At 41.8% G+C, this 20,377-nt stretch overlaps 1 protein-coding gene across 4 annotated transcripts in view; it reads left to right on the top strand.

The window, feature by feature from the left end:
• Nucleotides 1-20,377, top strand: part of pclob (piccolo presynaptic cytomatrix protein b) — a 113,242-nt gene that overhangs the window by 63,599 nt on the left and 29,266 nt on the right. For 2 of the 4 annotated variants that reach the window (XM_052474896.1, XM_052474895.1), the window contains exons 16-24: nt 134-202; nt 714-740; nt 5,434-5,525; nt 10,408-10,483; nt 11,028-11,153; nt 17,134-17,242; nt 17,358-17,425; nt 17,551-17,804; nt 19,149-19,208. In XM_052474896.1, the coding sequence (XP_052330856.1) occupies nt 134-202; nt 714-740; nt 5,434-5,525; nt 10,408-10,483; nt 11,028-11,153; nt 17,134-17,242; nt 17,358-17,425; nt 17,551-17,804; nt 19,149-19,208 (881 nt within the window). The remainder of the gene's footprint in view (nt 1-133; nt 203-713; nt 741-5,433; nt 5,526-10,407; nt 10,484-11,027; nt 11,154-17,133; nt 17,243-17,357; nt 17,426-17,550; nt 17,805-19,148; nt 19,209-20,377) is intronic. The other 2 variants (XM_052474897.1, XM_052474898.1) reach the window with 2 other exon arrangements.

Raw genomic sequence — 20,377 nt, 5'->3', positions numbered from 1 at the left:
GCAAGTGGATTCATTTTAGATTTTTAAATGTACTTCAAAACTGACTCCAATGACAGACTGGTGAGTAGTTGATCAGCAGCAGACATAAATATGACCCCACATCAATAAGAGTGTCTATCTGCCTTGGTTCCAGCCCTAACTGACTCCATGCTGACTCTGAACAGAGATGATCCCAGAATCTTTCATGAGAGTATCAGACACGGTAGAGTATTCTAGTTTAGAATGCTGCCTGCCCTCCACTAATACAGCAGCACCATGTTAAAGGGACACTCCGCAATATGCTACCCAGCCATGCGTCAAGGAAAGGCGCCAATTGGCAAGAGCAAATACGTCGCCACACTGTGATGTCATATAGCTGAGTTTACCTTTAATATTTAGACTGCTTTAGTCCCCATGTGTCTTTACAGTATCTTACGCGATGATATATTAGTAAATACCCATGCATTTGTGATAGATCATTTTACAATTATTCACAATTGCTCTATTATGACATACATCTTTCATGCACTTCGCTTCAGAAATGCAAACTCCGTGATGGACTATAACGTTATAAGATGTATTTATTTGCTTACAAAGCATGTGCTGACTTAGATTTAGTCCAGTGCATGTGATATACAGTGTAAGTGGATGGAGACATAGCCCACTGAGAAAAAGTATTAGATTCATTGACGTTGTGTTGTAGCCGTTTCTAAACATATAACTTTACACCCCAGCCGGAGGCCCCAACTGGAACATAGAAGGTGAGAGCTGCAGCGTGAACGTCTAGTCCAGACCACATCCCAACCCCATGTAGCTTAGACAATGTCTGCCTCCACCCCACAACACCCCATGCCCCATGGTGCTCAATGACCAGATGTAGATGGTATCATACACACAAACATATCAAACCCATTTCTGGAATGACCCATATTTGGATGGTACTTTACATATATCAAACTCATCATGGAATGACCCATATTTGGATGGTACTTTACATATATCAAACTCATCATGGAATGACCCATATGTCGATGGTAATGTACTGTAAACGTATCATATTGTAGTGGTTAAGCAATCCATATCTGGAATGACCCAAATTTAAATGGGTCTGTACGTACACTACATGATCAAAAGTATATGGACACCTACTCGTTGAAAATCTAACCCAGAATCATGGACATTAATATGGACTTGGTCCCCCCTTTCCAGCTATAACACCCTCCACTCTTCTGGGAAGAGTTTCCACGAGATGGAACATTACTGAGAGGACTTGCTTCCATTCAGCCACCAAAGCATTAGTGAGGTCGTGCACTGATCAAATTGTATTTGTCACATGCGCCAAATAGAACATGTAGACCTTACAGTGAAATGTGTACTTACAAGCCCTTAACCAACAATGCAGTTCAAGAAGTTAAGAGTTAAGAAAATATTTACTAAATAAACTAAAGTAAAAAAAATTACAAATAAATACATAACAATAGCAAGGCTATATACAGGGGGTACCAGTAACGAGTCAATATGCGGGGGTACAGGTTAGTCGAGGTAATTAGTAAAGTGACTATGCATAGATAATAAACAGGGAGTGGTGGGAGTGTCAAAACAAAGGGGGGGGGTGTCAATGTAAACAGTCTGGGAGGCCATTTGAATAATTGTTCAGCAGTCTAATGGATTGGGGGTAGAAGCTGTTAAGGAGCCTTTTGGTCCTAGACTTGGTGCTCCTATACCTCTTGTCATGCGGTAGCAGAGAATTAGGGATTATGGTGGTCTGTTTGAAACCTATAGGTGTTACAGACTTGGTCAGGGAGAGGTTGAAAATGTCAGTGAAAACGCTTGCCAGTTCATCCGTTTGAGGACAGGTCCTGGTAATCCGTCTGACCCCGCGGCTTTGTGCATGTTGACCTGTTTAAAGGCCTTACTCACACCGGCTATGGAGAGTGTGATCACACAGTCGTCCGGAACAGCTGGTGCTCTCATGCATGCTTCAGTGTTGCTTGCCTCGAAGCTAGCATAAAAGTAATTTAGCTCATCTGGTAGGCTCGCGTCACTGGGCAGCTTACGGCAGAGTTTCCCTTTTTAGTCCATAACCGTTTTCAAGTCCTGCCACATCTGACGAGCGTAGTAGAATTCAATCTTAGTCCTGTATTGATGCTTTTCCTGTTTGATGGTTCATCTGAAGTCATAGCGGGATTTCTTATAAGCGTTTGGATTAGTGTCCCGCTCCTTGAAAGCGGCAGCTCTAGCCTTTAGCTCGGTATGGATGTTGCCTGTAATACATGGATTCTGGTTGGGATATGTACGTACGGTCACTGTGGGGATGACGTCGTCAATGCACTTATTGACGAAGCCAGTGACTGAGGTGGTATACTCCTCAATGCCATTGGACATATTCAAGTCTGTGCTAGCAAAATAGTCCTGCAGCGTAGCATCCTTGTCATCTGAACACTTCCGTATTGAGTGAGTCACTGGTACTTCCTGCTTTAGTTTTTGCTTGTAAGCAGGAATCAGGAGGATAGAATTATGGTCAGATTTGTTCAATGGAGGGCGAGGGAGAGCTTTGTATACGTCTCTGTGTGGAGTAAAGGTGGTCTAGAGATTTTTTTCTCCTCTGGTTGCACATGTGACATGCTGTTAGAAATTAGGTAAAATGGATTTAAGTTTGCCTGCATTAAAGTCCACGGCCACTAGGAGCGCCGCTTCTGGCTGAACATTTTCTTGTTTGCTTATGACCTTATACAGCTCATTGAGTGCGGTCTTAGTGCCAGCATCGGTTTGTGGTGGTAAATAGACGGCTGCGAATAATATAGATGAGAACTCTCTTGGTAGATAGTGTGGTCTACAGCTTATCATAAGGTATTCTACCTCAGGTGAGCAATACCTCAAGGCTTCTATAATATTATACATCACGCACCAGCAGTTATTGACAAATAGACACACACCCCCGCCCCTCGTGCTACCAGACATATCTCCTCTGTCCTGCCGATGCACGGAGAAGCCAGCCAGCACAATAATATCCATGTCGTCATTTAGCCACATCTCGTGAAACATAAGGTATTACAGTTTTTAATGTCCCGTTGGCAGGATAGTCTTAATCGTAGATCGTCCAGTTTGTTTTCTAATGATTGCACATTGGCCAATAATACGGAGGGTTGTGGTGGTTTACCTACTCGGCTAATTATTTTAAGGCACCCCGCTCTCCCCTCCCTTTTTCTCCATATTTTCTTCATGCGGATGACGGCCTATTTGGGCCTTGTCTCGACAAAGCAGCATATTCTTCTCGTCAGACTCATTAAATTAAAAATCTTTGTCCAGTTCGAGGTGAGTAATAGTTGTTTTGATATCCAGAAGCTCTTTTCGGTCAAAAGAGACGGTAACAGCAACATCATCTATCATATGTTACAAACAATGATAAAAAATATTTAAAATAAATAGCAATTAGGCGATTATGCCTGGCTTGCACTCGGCATTCCAATTCATCCCAAATGTGTTCGATGGGGTTGAGGTCAGGGCTCAGGCCAGTCAAGATCTTCCACACCGGTCACGACAAACCATTTATGTATGGACCTCGCTTTGCACGGGTGCATTGTCATGCTGAAACAGGACAGGGTCTTCCCCAAACTGTTGCCACAAAGTTCACAGAATTGTCTGGAAAATTATTGTATGCTGTAGCGTTAAGATTTATCTTCGTTGGAACTAAGGGGCCTAGCCCGAACAATGAAAAACAGCCCCAGACCAGTATTCCTTCTCCACCAAACTTTACAGTTGGCACTATGCATTGGGGCAGGTAGCGTTCTCCTGGCATCTGCTAAACCCAGATGTGTCTATCGGAATGCCAAATGGTGAAACATGATTCATCACTCCAGAAAACGTGTTTCCACTGCTCCAGAGTCCAACAACAGTGAGGTTTACACCACTCGAGGAGACGCTTGGCATTGCACATGGTGATCTTAGGCTTGTGTGTGGCTGCTTAGCCATGGAAACCCATTTCATGAAGCTCCCGATGAACAGTTCTTGTGCTGAAATTGCTTCCAATGGCAGTTTAGAACTCGGTAGTGTGTGTTGCAACTGCAGACAGACAAGTTTTACGCGCTATGCGCTTCAGCACTCATTCTGTGAGCTTGAGTGGACTATGACTTCACGGCTGAGCTGTTGTTGCTCCTAGACGTTTCCACTTAACAATATCAGCACTTACAGTTGACTGGGGCAGCTTTAGCAGAGGAGAAATTTGACAAACTGACTTATTAGAAAGGTGGCATCCTATGACGGTGCCACATTGAAAGTCACTGAGCTCTTCAGTAAGGCCATTCTACTGCCAATGTTTGTCTATGGCGATTGCATGGCTGTGTGTTCGAAACAGCCAAATCCACTAATTTGAAGGGTGTCCATATACTTTTGTATATATTGTGTATATCAATGCCATTTCTGGAATTCATGTTTATGCACTATTGCAAGGTCGCTCAGATATGGCTCACATTTGCATTACATACATGTGTTACCACAACATGGGTATGTCTGAATACTAGGTAAGTATGTGTCGAGGGTCTCTCACACAATTATAGATGTAACACTGATCATGCTGTTGGATCACCCTGATAACACCATGTACTACCTCACTGTCTCAGGGCAAAGGGAACTGTACTGTGACTGTGGAAGACACTCCTCCACTTCCATCTAAAATCTGTCTACTGTGTCCTTGACCCACTGTGGAGATGTTTCACTCTCTTTATGCATGACCTGTTAATCTGCACACACACACACACACACACACACACACACACACACACACACACACACACACACACACACACACACACACACACACACACACACACACACACACACACACACACACACACACACACACACACACACACACACACACACACACACACATACAAACACACACACACGCACACACACACACACCGGGGACCTCTGCATGCCAATGTGCGCATGACATACCTAGTTCAAATACATCCATCCCCATCCAGTCTCTTAAATGTTCACTGATCTGACAGTACTGGGGATGGGACAGTAGCTGGTTATCTACCATGCTGCCTTCACCTCTCCAGAAAGCTCTGATCACTGATCACTTACGAGCAGTAAACATGGAGCACAGGATGTGTTTATAAAGTATTGTAAGGGGGTGCTACTTATACCCAATTTCACATTGCCATCTTGCTCCCACCCCAAGACACCTGCGTAGATCTGATCATCCACATTACCTAGACTCCGCCAAGCCTACCAGAGAGTGATTTGGAGTTATTCAAATATTGCAAATACCTTTAGATCTACAATAAGTGCATATATGGTCCGTGGCTGGAGGCTAGTGGTTTATTTGGAGTTGGGCATCCATCCTGCTTATATTGTGTTTGACAATTGACTATCCCCTCTCTGTCTGTGTCCCTGTCCCCTCCACCCCTGTGTCCCCCTGCCCCCATCTCTGTCCCTGTGTAGCGTACCACCTGAGGAGGGAGGACACTGACTGGTTTGATAAGCCTGCAGAGAGACAACATCAGGAAAATGGACAGCCTCTGGACAGGAGACAGGTGAGAGGAGCTGGATAGGATAAGTCTAAATTAGTGAACTATATTTAATAAATAAACTGCTATATACATCTTCCCCCTCATTAAATATACATTGATAGTGCCTGTTTTGTTCATGGTGTCTTTAGCAGAGTTGTACTCAAGCTGTAACCAGTGCCTGCAACCTGGTTCAGGTTATCAGTCAAACTACCAGTTTAGTTACAAACAGCACAGGAATGAAATCATCAACATGTATTGATTTGACTAATGTTGCAGAAATGTGCTTTAAAGCAGTATCCAAATCCATAGGATGTAGCGATCACAATATAATAGCCATATCTCGGAAAACCAAAGTTCCAAAGGCTGGGCCTAATATAGTGTATAAGAGATCATACAATAAGTTGTATAGGGATTTTTATGTTAATGATGTAAAGAATATTTGCTGGTCTGTGGTGTGTAATGAGGATTAACCAGACGCTACACTTAACACATTTGTGAAATTGCTTATTCCAGTTACTAATAACCGCGCACCCACTAATAAAATAACTGTAAAAACTGTTGAATCCCCTTGGATTGTGAGATATTGAAAAATGTTATGGTTGATAGGGATGAGGCAAAAGGAATGGCACATACGTCTGGCAGCACAACCGATTGGCATATGTACTGCAAATTGAGAAATCATGTGAATAAACTAACTAAAAATTAAATTAAACAATACTATGAAACAAAAATAAATCATTCAAAAAATGCCAATAATAAGCTTTGGCGTACCTTAAATTTAATTTTTTGGGAAAAAACTTGGCCATTATTCATTGAATCAGATGGCTCATTCATCACAAAACCCACTGATATTGCCAACTCCTTTAATTATGTTTAGGCATAACATGCCAGCAACAAATGCTGGCACCACACATCAAAGTTTGGCGCGGCAGGGTAGCCTAGTGGTTACAGCGTTGGACTAGTAACCGGAAGGTTGCAAGTTCAAACCCCCGAGCTGACAAAGTACAAATCCACTGTTCCTAGGCTGTTATTGAAAGTAAGAATTTGTTCTTAAACTGACTTGCCTAGTAAAATAAAAAAAGTATATCTGACAAAATTATGAAAGAAATGCATTGTACTTTTGAAAACAACCTAGATGGAAAATTACTGAGGATAATAGTGGACAATATTAGCCATATCATCAATTTAAGCCTACTAAAAGGGTGTGCCCTCTGGTCAGGAGGGAAGCAAAAGTCATTCCGCTACCCAAGAATAGTACAGCCCCCTTTACTGGCTCAAATGTGATGACCGCCTTGATTTGGTCTTATGTATCAAAATTTGAAATGGTCTTTTTTAGATTGGTTAAAAGCAGAGACACATAGCTACAAACTGGTATATCATACACTGCATTTGAGGAACAATGGGAAAGTAATTCTGCTTTGAAAGTTGATAAACTTTTGAGAAAATGGCCCTTGAATGTTTTGGTACACCTACTGGAGAGCTTTTCATTGTCCACACCCATTCAGAATTGTTCACACCCTTTTAAGCCAGCCCCACCCATCTCTTTAAGGATTCACATGTTAGGTCATGTGCTAAACAGTGAGTAGTGTAGTAAAGATTTAGACAAAAAGTTGTAGCCAACAATAAGTAAAAATTCCAGGTAAACAGAAAGTGTCCCAATAAAAATATTTGATAAATATTCGATGACGCTTACCCAGACACACTTTTCTAAATTGATGGGTCATGTGAAAGAAATGCTATAACCCCCAGCCACATCTTGTTAAGTGGATGGGTCTCTCCAGAAGTTGTAAATGGTACAGCCAAGTGGTTACTTGCAAAGTAGCAATATCAAAAATAGATAGTAAAATAAATATAAAGAAAAAAAGAACAAGTGTCAATGCCAGTAGAGAAAGAGCAAAACAATATACATTATGTTCATGAACAATATCAATAAGGATATCAGTGAAAGATGAGCCATCAATCAGGGGTAAATTGGCTGAACAGCAGGATAAAAAAAGTAGCATCAACGTATGTGTTAGGATAGAGTCATGTGACAAGAGGCACTGAAGATAGTGCTGATGGCTGGGATCTCGCCCCCAGTGATTAACTGGTCCGTCCGAACCACGCATGAACAAGGGAATCTATATTCAGAGAGCCTGTTTCTCTTCTGCCCTTGACTTTGGTGCAGGGCATGTGATGTCCATAGCCTCTTCCTCACAAAACTCCCTGATCTTTTCAAAAAGATAAGTTTGTCGAGCTGTGTCCAGTCCAGGTGCTGCTGGTACAGGCAGACCATCTATGGGAGGAAAGATGTCAGCTTTGCGCAGCAGCTAAAACCTGGTCCCGACTGAGTCCGAACGCTCCTTGGCGACAACAGCACCAGACTCCAGAGCATTGAAGCTGTAAAACAGGAAAAAACTAAAAACTTGAGAAGACATTATAACTTTGCATAACATCAATTCACCTCTCAAGTTTATATAAGAAGAATAACCTCAATAATCTTGTGTCAAGTCACTCTGGTTGAGAGCAGTAGCAACACATTTGCAGTTCTCCATGGCTAACATTATATATTTAGAAAAAACTGCATTAGAAAGGATTATCTACACATAACGAGCAGCTCATTTTATAGACAGAAGATGCTACAGGGCAGACCAATCCAAACTCATCTCTCGGCATGTCCAGCCCATTCATTATTTCAGTCAATCATGGCTAGCGGAAAGGTCCCTGTCTTTTTCTGTGGCTAAACCAACTAGGCTCATAACTTAACAATGTATTTCATATTTACAGATGGTATACACGTTTTTTTATTAAGGCACATGAAAGGTCATATGTTCCAGAAGGCATTTCTGCCAAATAAATGATTTTTTTTTTAAATAAACGTTCAAATGCCTCTCATGTGAAGTCGTGACTTGCGACATACGCCTAGTTTCCTGAAACTGGTCACAAATAGCCAACCAATCAGACTGTTACCAAACCTTGGTAAACTTTTTGAAAATAATTGTGTTTGACCATATACAATGTTGTTTTACAGTAAATGAATTGACAACAGACTTTCAGCATGCTTATAGGCAAGGACATTCAACAACCACAGCACTTACACAAATGACTGATGATTGGCTGAGAGAAAATTATGCAAAAAATATTGTGGGGGCTGTTTTGTTAGACTTCAGTGTGGCTTTTGACATTATTGTTCATATTCTGCTGTTGGAAAAATGTATGTGTTATGGCTTTACACCCCCTGCTATATTGTGGATAAAGAGTTACCTGTCTAACAGAACACAGATTGGGTTCTTTAATGGAAGTCCCTCCAACATAATCCAGGTAGAATCAGGAATTGCCCAGGGCAGCTGTTTAGGCCCATTACTTTTTTCAATTTGAACTAACGACATGCCACTGGCTTTGAGTCATTATTTCAGTAATCATGGCTAGCGGAAAGGTTCCTGTCTTTTTCTGTGGCTAAACCAACTAGGCTCATAATTTAACAATGTATTTCATACTTACAGATGGCATACAAGTTTGTTATTATTGTGGAAATTTGATATTTTTTGTGTTTGACCAGGTACAATGTAATTTTACAGTAAATGAATTGACAACAGACTTTCAGCATGTTTATAGGGAAGAACACTCAACATTCACAGCACTTACACAAATGACTGATGATTGGCTGAGAGAACATTATGCTAAAAATATTGTGGGGGCTGTTTTGTTAGACTTCAGTGTGGCTTTTGGCATTATTGTTCATATTCTGCTGTTAGAAAAATGTATGTGTTATGGCTTTACACCCCCTGCTATATTGTGGATAAACAGTTACCTGTCTAACAGAACACAGATGGGGTTCTTTAATGGAAGCCTTGAGTAAAGCCAGTGTGTCCATGTGTGTCTCAACACTATACATGTCAGCTACTACAGCGACTGAAATGACTGCAACACTTAACAAAGAGTTGCAGTTAGTTTCAGAATGGATGGCAAGGAATAAGTTAGTCCTAAATATTTAAAAAACGAAAAGCATTGTATTTTGGACAAATCATCCACTAAACTATTGAATAATAAGTTGAGGTGATTAAACTGCTTGGAGTAACCCTGGATTGTGAAATGTCATGGTCAAAAGATACTGATATAACAGTGGCTAAGATGGGGAGAACTCTGTCCATAATAAAGTGCTGCTCTCCCTTCTTAACAAGGCAGGTCCTTTTTAAGAAGGCAGGCCCTAGTTTTGTTGCACCTACTGTTCAGTTATGTGGTCAGGTGCCACATAGAGGGACAATTGGCTCTGAACAGGGCAGCACAGCTGGCCCTTAAAAGTACACAGGGTATGTATGTCAATGATGTGCATGTCCATCTCTCCTGGCTCAAAGTGGAGGAGAGATTGACTTCATCACTACTTGTTTTTCTAAGAAGTGTTGATAAACTGAATGTACTGAGCTGTTTGTTTAAACTACTAGTACACAGCTCAGACACTCATGCATAACGCACAAGACATGCCACCAGAGATCTCTTCATAATCTCCAAGTCCAGAACAGATAATGGGAGGCGCAAAGTACTACATAGAGCCATGACTACATGGAACTCTATTCCACATCAGGTAACTGAATCAAGTATAATCAGATTTTAAAAAACGAGTAAAAATACACCTTATGGAACAACAGGGGCTGTGAAGAGACAAACACACAGGTACAGACACACACACGCACACAAGCACTAGCATACGCACTCTACACACACGTACATTGTAATATTGTTGTATGGTGGTATTATACGTGTTGTATTGTGGACATATAGCAGTGTAATAATGTTATATGATGGACCATTTTATCTTTTGCTTGACATGTAATGTAAGTGCCTGAATGTGTTTGGACCCCAGGAAGAGTAGCTGCTGCCTTGGCTATTTTTTTTTACAAACACTCCATCCACTGTGTGCCTCCCCCAGATTAAGCTGATTCCCTATGTGTTCCCTCACACCCGGCTCAAACTACAGAGGGACCCCAAGGACACCAGTGTCTCAGGTAGAGCAGAACACAGTAAACGTTCTCTAATATGTAGATATCTGCTCATTAATGATAATAATAGGCTCATCTCATGGATTTCCAATATAGCCATTGATATATTGTTATACTGTATATTGTCCATTGATATACACTACCTTTCAAAAGTTTGGGTGCCACTTAGAAATGCCATTGACTTTGAAAGAAAAGCACATTTTTTTGTCCATTAAAATAACATCAAATGTATCAGATATACAGTGTAGACATTGTTAATGTTGTAAATGACTATTGTAGCTGGAGACGGCTGATTTTTAATGGAATATCTACATAGGTGTACAGAGGCCCATTATCAACAACCATCACTCCTATGTTCCAATGGCACGTTGTGTTAGCTAATCCAAGTTTATTAGTTTAAAAGGCTAATTGATTATTAGCAAACCCTTTTGCAATTATGTTAGCACAGCTGAAAACTGTTGTCTGATTAATGATAAATGATTTTCTTTCAAAAACAAGGACATTTCTAAGTGACCCCAAACTTTTGAACGGTTGCGTGCGTTCCCTGCAGGGAATGGTCTGGGGATCCGTGTGGTGGGAGGAAAGGAGATTCCTGGTTGTCATGGTGAGATAGGAGCCTACATCGCTAAGGTTACACCCGGAGGAGTGGCCGAACAGACAGGGAAAGTGGTGGAAGGTAAGTGTTTGTGAACATGTACTTGTGTAAGGTATAAATGGAGCAAGGGAAGGAGGAGAGAACAGGAGATTAGTCATCTCTGTTCATACAGAGACATTGTCTGATTTAAGGTTGAGAAAAGACTGTGGGCTATAGCCGATGGGATCGTCATTATAGTGGGATTTTAATCTGTGTGGAAAGTAAATGAAAGTGACATTTGGAAAAAAACAATGATTAACAATCTTATACAGCAGTATCATAACTCTTAAGCTCATGTTGTATGCATTTCAATTTGTCTGAGATAAGCTGGATGAGGTATATTGATTATTTCACACGTACTCCTGACGAGATAGACTTCTCAATGTCAGATTTCAGCTCAGAGCAGATTAGCTACTGGTTTAAGCAGAAATCTATTATTATATTAATCATTTCAGGCCACTGTCAGCTCACTGTGAATATCTTTGCCAAGCTCTCTGTGCACCATAGAGAGATAAGAGGGTGTTTGTGTGTGTACAGTATGTTTGTGTTTGCGTGTGCGTCTGTCATGTCTCATTCTCTGAGACATTGGATAGCCAGAGAAAAAGCTCAGTCTCTTTGCACTGCCACAAAGACTAGCCATTCTGCTGTATTTAGCACACACACAGTCATTCACACTCTCTCCCTGTATCTCTCTCTCTCTCTCTCTCTCTCTCTCTCTCTCTCTCTCTCTCTCTCTCTCTCTCTCTCTCTCTCTCACACTCTCTCTTTTTCTGTCCCTCTCTCTCTGACAAACCTACATGTTCACGCAAAAACTGACACACACACCAAATCAAATTGCATTTGTCACATGCTTCGTAAACAACAAGTGTAGACTAACAGTGAACTGCTTACTTACGGGCCCTTCCCAATAATGTAGAGAGAAAGAAAATACAAAAATAATACAATACAGCAATAATACAAAACAAAGTTATAATAAACACACAATTAGTAACAATAACTTGGCTATATACACGGGGTACCAGTACTGAGTCGATGCGCAGGGGTACGAGGTAATTGAGGTAGCTACACTATGTACATATAACTTGGAATAAAGTGAATGATAATCAACAGAAGCAGCAGCATATGTGATGAGTCAAAAAAGGGTCAACGCAGATAGTCTAGGAAGCTATTTGGTTAACTATTTAACTAACCATTTAGCATTCTTATGACTTGGGGGTAGAAGCTGCTCAGAGTCCTGTACACACACACACACGCAGACACACACTGAAACACACGCGCACACACACACACACACACACACACACACACACAGTATTTAGCCCCCCTCCCCCTCGTTCTGCTTCCATTCATCATATTACTGTAAAACCCTCCTTTCTGAAGCACATAGATTAGTACAGGCTACAGGCAGAATATAACAAAGTAGAAGAGACTTCAGAACACAGCACTGTATTTACCAGACCCCCTGAACAATGTGTAGGACAGTAGCTTTCTCCTACTGATATATGTCAGGGACTTTCTGTCACATGTAGGACGTGTCTCTGCATCCAGCCCTCCTGGGTTAAAGCTGAAGGAAAGCCTGGGTCTTTATAGTTCTCTAGCGTAATCCACTGCAGTTAGGGATGTTTCTGACGGTGAGATAGTGTTCATCTACTCCCTCTTGCTGTCATACTCACTTCAGACGCTGTGACGTCACACCCTGGCGGTTGCGACATGGAACAGCCTGGACTTTTCTGAGAGAGGAGTTTGAAGGACAAATAGACACACACACTTTCTCTCTCTGCATATGCCATCTCCCTAAAATCCCCTACAGTTTATAATAGTATTGAGCTTATACAGATTGTGAAAATGATTATGTAGCTAGAGTAAGTATCTCAGTGTATCCTAATTTTGACAGAATGTTTAGTTGTTTGTGTTTCTCTAACATATATAGGACCAGTCAAAAGTTTGGACACACCTACTCATTCTTTATTTTCTTTATTTTAAATATTTTCTACATTGTAGAATAATAGTGAAGACATCTAAATTATGAAATAACACATATGAAATCATGTAGTAACCAAAAATGTGTTAAACAAATCAAAAGATATTTTAGATTTTAGATTCTTCAAAGTAGCCACCCTTTGCCTTCATGACAGCTTTGCACACTCTTGGCATTCTCTCAACCAGCTTCATGAGGTGGAATGCATTTCAATTACCAGGTGTGCCTTGTTAAAAGTTAATTTGTGGAATGTCGTTCCTTCTTAATACGTTTGAGCCAATCAGTTGTGCTGTGACAAGGTAGGTGTCGTATACAGAAGACAGCCCTATTTGGTAAAAGACCAAGTCCATATTATGGCAAGAGCAGCTCAAATAGGCAAAGAGAAACGACAGTTCATCATTACTTTAAGACATGAAGGTCAGTCAAGAACTTTGAAAGTTTCTTCAAGTGCAGTCACAAAAACCATCAAGCGCTATGATGAAACTGTCTTTCATGAGGGCTGCCACAGGAAAGGAAGAGCCAGAGTTACCTCTGCTGCAGAGGATAAGTTCTTGCAGCCCAAATAAATGCTTCACGGAGTTTAAGTAACAGACACATCTCATCATCAACTGTTCAGAGGAGACTGTGTGAGACTGTGTGAATCAGGCAGAATTCATGGTTGAGTTGTTGCAAAGAAACGACTACTAAAGGACACCAATAAGAAGAAGAGACTTGCTTGGGCCAAGAAACACGAACAATGGACATTAGTCCTGTGGAAATCTGTCCTTTGGTCTGATGAGTCCAAACTTGATATTTTCGGTTCCAACCGCGGTGTCTTTGTGAGATACAGAGTAGGTGAACGGATGATCTCCGCATGTGTGGAGGAGGAGGTGTGATGGTGTGGGGTTGCTGGTGACACTGTCAAGATTTATTTAGAATTCAGGTCTCACTTAACCAGCATGGCTACCACAGCGATATGCCATCCCATCTTGTTTGCGCTTAGTGGGACTATTATTTGTTTTTCAACAGGACAATGATCCAACACACCTCCAGGCTTTGTAAGGGCTATTTGACCAAGAAGGAGAGTGATGGAATGCTACATCAGATGACCTGGCCTCCACAATCACCTGACCTCAACACAATTGAGATGGTTTGGGATAAGTTGGACCACAGAGTGAAGGAAAAGCAGCCAACAAGTGCTCAGCATATGTGGGAACTCCTCAGGACTGTTCGAAAAGCACTCCTCATGATGCTGGTTGATGGTACGCCAAGAGACTGTTAAAACCTCTTCGGGCTAGGGGGCATTTTCACGTCCAGATGGAAAGCGTGCCCAAAGTAAACTGGCTGCTACTCAGGCTCAGAAGCTAGGGTATGCATATCATTTGTAGATTTGGATAGAAAGCACTCTGAAGTTTCTAAAACTGCTTGAATGATGTCAGTGAGTATAACTAAGCCCGAGGACAAACCATTCAGGAAAAAAATATTTTGAGGTCACTCTCTTTTCAATGGGTTTTCTATAGGGATCTAGATTTCTAAGGCACTTGCTTGCAGTTCCTATCACTTCAACTGGATGTCAACAGTCTTTAGAAATTGGTTGATGTTTTTCCTTTGAAAATTGGTTGATGATTTTCCTTTATTTAAATAAAAAATACCTATAGTTTAATTACGAAAGTTGTTTAAAATATTTGGACAAAGATTACAGGTAATTTATGAGATATTTTGTAGTCATGTTGCGCGAGTTGGAACTCGCGACAGAATAACGACGGAATTAATCGAACAAAAGGACCATTTGTGATGTTTATGGGACATATTGGAGTGCCAACAGAAGAAGCTCGTCAAAGGTAAGGCATTAATTATATCTTTATTTCTGAGTTTCGTGTCGTGCCTTGGAGGGTTGAAATATGATTGTCTGTGTATGTTTGATGACGTGCTGTCCTCAGATAATAGCACGGTTTGTTTTCGCCGTAAAGCCTATTTGAAATCTGACATGTTGGCTGGATTAAGAACAAGTGTAGCTTTCATTTGTTGTATTGCATGTGTGATTTCATGAAAGTTGAATATTTATAGTAATTTAATTTGCATTTGGCGCTCTGCCATTTCACCGGATGTTGTCGAGGGGTTCCGCTAGCGGAACGTCTAGCCGTAACAGGTTTTAAGACTGTTTTGCAATCACAGACTGGAGTACACTACATCAGTCACTGGCTTTATCAATAAGTGCATCGAGGACGTTGTCTCCACAGTGACTGTACCTACAGTACATGTACATACTACCTCAATCAGCCTGACTAACCGGTGTGTGTATGTAGCCTCGCTACTGTTATAGCCTTGCTTCTGTATATAGCCTCCCTACTGTTACAGCCTCGCTACTGTTTTTCACTGTCTTTTTACTGTTGTTTTTATTTCTTTACTTACCTATTGTTCACCTAATACCTTATTGGTTAGAGCCTGTAAGTAAGCATTTCACTGTAACCTGTTGTATTCTGCGCACATGACAAATAAACTTTGATTTGATTTGAAGCTGTCATCAAAGCAAAGCGTGGCTACTTTGAATCTCAAATATAAAATATATTTTGATTTGCTTACTTCATTATCCTTTGTGTTTTTTCATAATGTTGATGTCTTCACTATTATTCTACAATGTAGAAAAATAGTCAAAAATAAGGAAAAATCCTGGAATGAGTTAGTGTGTCCAAACTTTTGACTGGTACTGTATTTATATGGTTTATTGTCACATACACCAGATAGGTGCAGTGAAATGTGTTGTTTTACAGGGTCAGCCATGTAGTCCAGCACCCCTGGAGCAAATGTGGGTTAATTGTCTTGCTCAAGTGCACAGATTTTCACCTTGTCGGCTCGAGTATTCAAAGCAGCAACCTTTCGGTTGATGGCCCAATGCTCTAACCACTAGGCAACCAGCCATCCTATTACACAGTAACCCTCCTAGGAATGGAAGCAGTCATAGGACCATTGTGTTGTTGTGGTCTTATGTTGTGTTTTTATCTGACTCTCTTCAGAGGACTAAATTACCTTAATGCAAATTCTGTGTTTAGACTTTAGTTGAAAGAGACCATGGAACTGAACACTTGTACCCTCAGATGCAAAGAGAGAGAGAATGAGAGAGGGGGGTGATGAGAGACAGAGAGGAGAGAGAGAGAGAGAGAGATAAATAGAGAAAGAAAGGGAGAGATGAGGGGTGGGGGGAGAGAGAGAGAGAGAGAGAGAGAGAGAGAGAGAGAGAGAGAGAGAGAGAGAGAGTATTCTAAATGTTACTGTGGCCTTGACTCTCTAACATACAAAGAGAGAGATATGTTAATACAATATTTTATTGTCACAGCAGCTGGCGAGTTACTTCGTAAGCAAAAGTCTTATCTGAAGACGAGGTTTCATTTGTGTAAGTGCAGCCACAGCACCGATGCTGGCATGGGTTTGAGTTTACTGTGCACTTTCTCCCTTTCAATATCCATCATACAGCTCTTACTGCTATATACTCTGTCATGCTCTCTGAGTCTTGTCTGCTGTGTGAACCAGAACCTGAAAAATATATACTCTAGTCTAGTGGTTCCCAACCAGGGGTACTAGGACCCCCTGGGGGTACTTGGCCTATCCACAGGGGGTACTTAAGAAGACCCATGAGACCACACAGTTACTGGTAAAATGCACTATGGGGGTACTTATTGGGTACTCCGGACTGAGCCAAATTAAGTAGTCGGTACAGTAAACAAAAAACATTGGGAACCACTGTTCTAGTCAATGAAATGAAAGGCAGTGGTTTTTTAAAAGATGTAGCACCTACTCTTGAGAAGGAGTAAGACATTTCTCCCTGAGATAAACTTGTTTGGGTTGTGTTTTGTGTTCTGAGATGCATTGAGACCAAGGTGTCTGTAGTCTGAGATTGTCTCAAGACCCTGACTGCAGGATCGAGAATCAATCTGTGGTGCCATAGCTGTTTGAATCATGTGTCATAAACATACATAAACCAAACAGAGATAAGTGTGATATTATGAAGGGTTATGTGTTGTTACGTTATCTTGCTGGCGTCAAAGTGCTCTCTGTCTCTCTCTGTAGGAATGCAGGTGTTGGAGTTGAACGGGGTTCCTCTGATGGGGAAGACTTACGAGGAGGTGCAGTGCATTATGGGTCAGCCGTCTGCAGAGACTGAGCTCTGTGTGAGACTGTGAGTCAAATATCTTATTCCTCATCGCTCTCTATCCTTTCTCATCCCTCTCTCCTCTTATCCCCACTTAATTTAGATGAGACCTAAATTTGACCTTTCTGTCTGTCTCTCTCAGTGACCTGAACATGCTGTCTGATCCTGAGCATCCCCAGGCCCTGGAGAACCATGACCAGCTGAAGCCTGGTATACCGCTACATTGTTATAATGCTTCATCATGACTTTTGCACGATGTTGTTATAATGTATCATAATGTTTATGTAACTTTACAATGCTTCATTGTGAATGTTACTGTGTCTGTGTGTGTGTAGGTGACAGGCAGTGTTCTCCAGGAGTGGACCCTAAGCAGCTGGCTGCAGAGCTGCAGAAGTTTTCCCAACAGCAGGCCCCTGGGATGGGGGTAGGAATGGGGGTGGGGGGGCCAGGAGGAGTAGGGGTCCTCTCTGCCCTTGACCGCTCAGCTCTGTTACACTCAGGCAATGCATCGGCTAGCTCTAGTGCCGTCCCCAGCCCCGGTCAGCCTGCCTCCCCAGCCATCAACAAGAAACAACGCCACAGCGCCAAGGTAATGCCTTCACTAGTAGTACATTATGATATTGAGAGCCCGTAGCTCCCTGTATTACATCCATATGGCTGGTGAGTTCATAATTAATCATTCACAAATGCTGTGCATGTGTACGTTTGTTTGTGTGGTAGAGGTCAAGGTCAACTGCTGTGGCTGCATTGTGGATCACAGAAACATGGCAGGCTAATTATAGAGAAACATGCATGGTATATGTGTGTAGGGTATCAGGAATCAAGCTAAAAACCCAGATGTGGACACGTCGAATTAACAATGGTTTAATAATCCAACAGGGGCAGGCAATAGACAGGTCAAGGTAGGCAGGGGCCAGAAAACCAGAGGTTGGGCAACGGTACCGGACGGCAGGCAGGCTCAGGGTCAGGGTAGACAGAGGTCAATAATCCAGAGGTGGGGCAACAGTACCGGACGGCAGGCAGGCTCAGGGTCAGGATAGACAGAGGTCAATAATCCAGAGGTGGGGCAAAGGTTCAGGTCGGCAGGCTCAGGGTCAGGGTCAGGCAGAGTGGTCAGGCAGGCGGGATCAGAGTCAGAACAGGCAAGGGTCAAAACCAGGAGGTTGAGAAAAAGAGAGACTGGGAAAAGCAGGAGCTGAGAACAAAAACGCTGGTTGACTCGACAAACTGGCAACGGACAAACAGAGAACACAGGTATAAATACACAGGGGATATAGAAAGAGAGAGATGCATGCATGGGTGTGAGTGTGAGTGTGTAAATACACATTGTATTAACTACTTTCTACTGTCTATGTATTAACTACTTTCTATGGTAGGTAGATTATGTAATATACTGAATATACTGAATTAACCTTCTCTGACTGTACAGAATGATTTTGTCCGGTTTGTTAATCCTCTTCTAGTAAGTTTTCGCCTGGGTCTTATAGAGTCCATTCAGAAAGCGCTACTCAGCATCTCCAGGACAAGGACAGGTCCTTGATATGTCATCTGACCATAACTATCCTACACAGGAGCTCTAGCCAACCTATTGCTAATTAAAACCATAATATGATGGACACAGTAACTGAACTTTTCAGGCAGACCAGAGGCCACACTATAAGCAGGGCTTCTCATGGCAGTGTGTGTGTGTGTGTGTGTGTGTGTGTGTGTGTGTGTGTGTGTGTGTGTGTGTGTGTGTGTGTGTGTGTGTGTGTGTGTGTGTGTGTGTGTGTGTGTGTGTGTGTGTGTGTGTGTGTGTGTGTGTGTGTGTGTGTGTGTGTGTGTGTGTGTGTGTGTGTGTGTGTGTGTTAATGTAGAGTGTGTGAACATGTATCAGTGAGACTGATATTGGCATAAACAGAGTGTATAATCAATGCTTGTGTTTGCTTTTCAGTCGGCAGCGGATGTGCAGGTGCTAAAGTCTCAGCCTCACCCTATAACAGGAGAAATACAGGTAGGCCTGCTCAGGGGCAGCACCAGAGGAGGGGCATGTGGTGGCACCAGCCACACCTCAAATATGATTGGCCACCCTTAGTGCCCCTCTATTCTCATTGGATCAGAGAGCTGTCAATATGGCTCAGATTGGAGAGAAAAGACAATGCTTTTGTTCAGGCAAGTCATTGTGGCTGGCTTTAGGACCATGCGGATACCTTGGAGTGGGCGCAAAGGCTGTGATTGGCTGGCTGTCTTTAGGATTATGTAGAGCATGGCTACAGTGAGGGAACACTGAACAGTGCAATCTCTCTCAATTGATATGTGGAAAGCAGACCAGGAAGGTGGCTAAGGAACTGCTGGTTGAGTTGACAGGAAACTCAACTAGTGTTTAGCTAGTGTGTAGCAGCTATCAGTCCGACAGCCTCATAGCATCAATACTGTGTAATAAATTCTGCAGTCAAACTTTATTCATTATGTAATCCAACATTTTAGTGGATATGTGTGCAACAAAAGTTCAACAGTCACCTTTTGCCACTATTTCTTTCAAGTCTATGCATACGCAGCGTTCCATTGGAAATGAATGTACTTCTGGTGTAGCAAAACGCATTGACGCTGTCGTTCTGATCGAGGTGTCATTGCTGTATGGCATGTGTTCGTCCTTTATGGACTAAGGTGAAATGAAGCTACAGCAGCCAAGGTGAGAATGGCTTCCTTTTTTAATGTTCTCCAAATATAATTTTAGAGCTTTTAAATTGTGTAGAAATAGAGTAGACCTAAATCAGCTTTAAAAATATATATATTCCTTGTAGGGGGTTACCACTAAATGTGTATCTAACGTGAATATTTTCCCAATGTTAATATTCAAATGGGTTTATTTAAATAAATTAGGGCAGTTACAAATAAACAGTTATTCAATACAATGCATCTAAGTTTAAGCCAATTTGCAATGCTATTTGTGATACAATTTGACTGGTTCTTGGTCCCCCCTTGGCAAACCCCAGTCTCACACCTACTCGGTTTGCTACTGACTCCTCCAGTCTGGAGTCTGTAGAGTGTGCCTTATATTCCTGAATTCCTCCACTTGATTGATCCACCTGTCAAGTGTTTGATGATTAGTCAGAATCAGGTTGTCTAGTGTTGAGAAACACTGGTCTACATGCCTGTAGAACCTAGTTGAACATACTGCAT

This window comes from Oncorhynchus keta, chromosome 22 (genome assembly GCF_023373465.1).
Source record: "Oncorhynchus keta strain PuntledgeMale-10-30-2019 chromosome 22, Oket_V2, whole genome shotgun sequence".
NCBI classification, from domain to species: Eukaryota; Metazoa; Chordata; class Actinopteri; order Salmoniformes; family Salmonidae; genus Oncorhynchus; species Oncorhynchus keta.
Note: the sequence above shows the minus strand (reverse complement) of the source record. Positions and strands in the feature narration are given on the sequence as shown.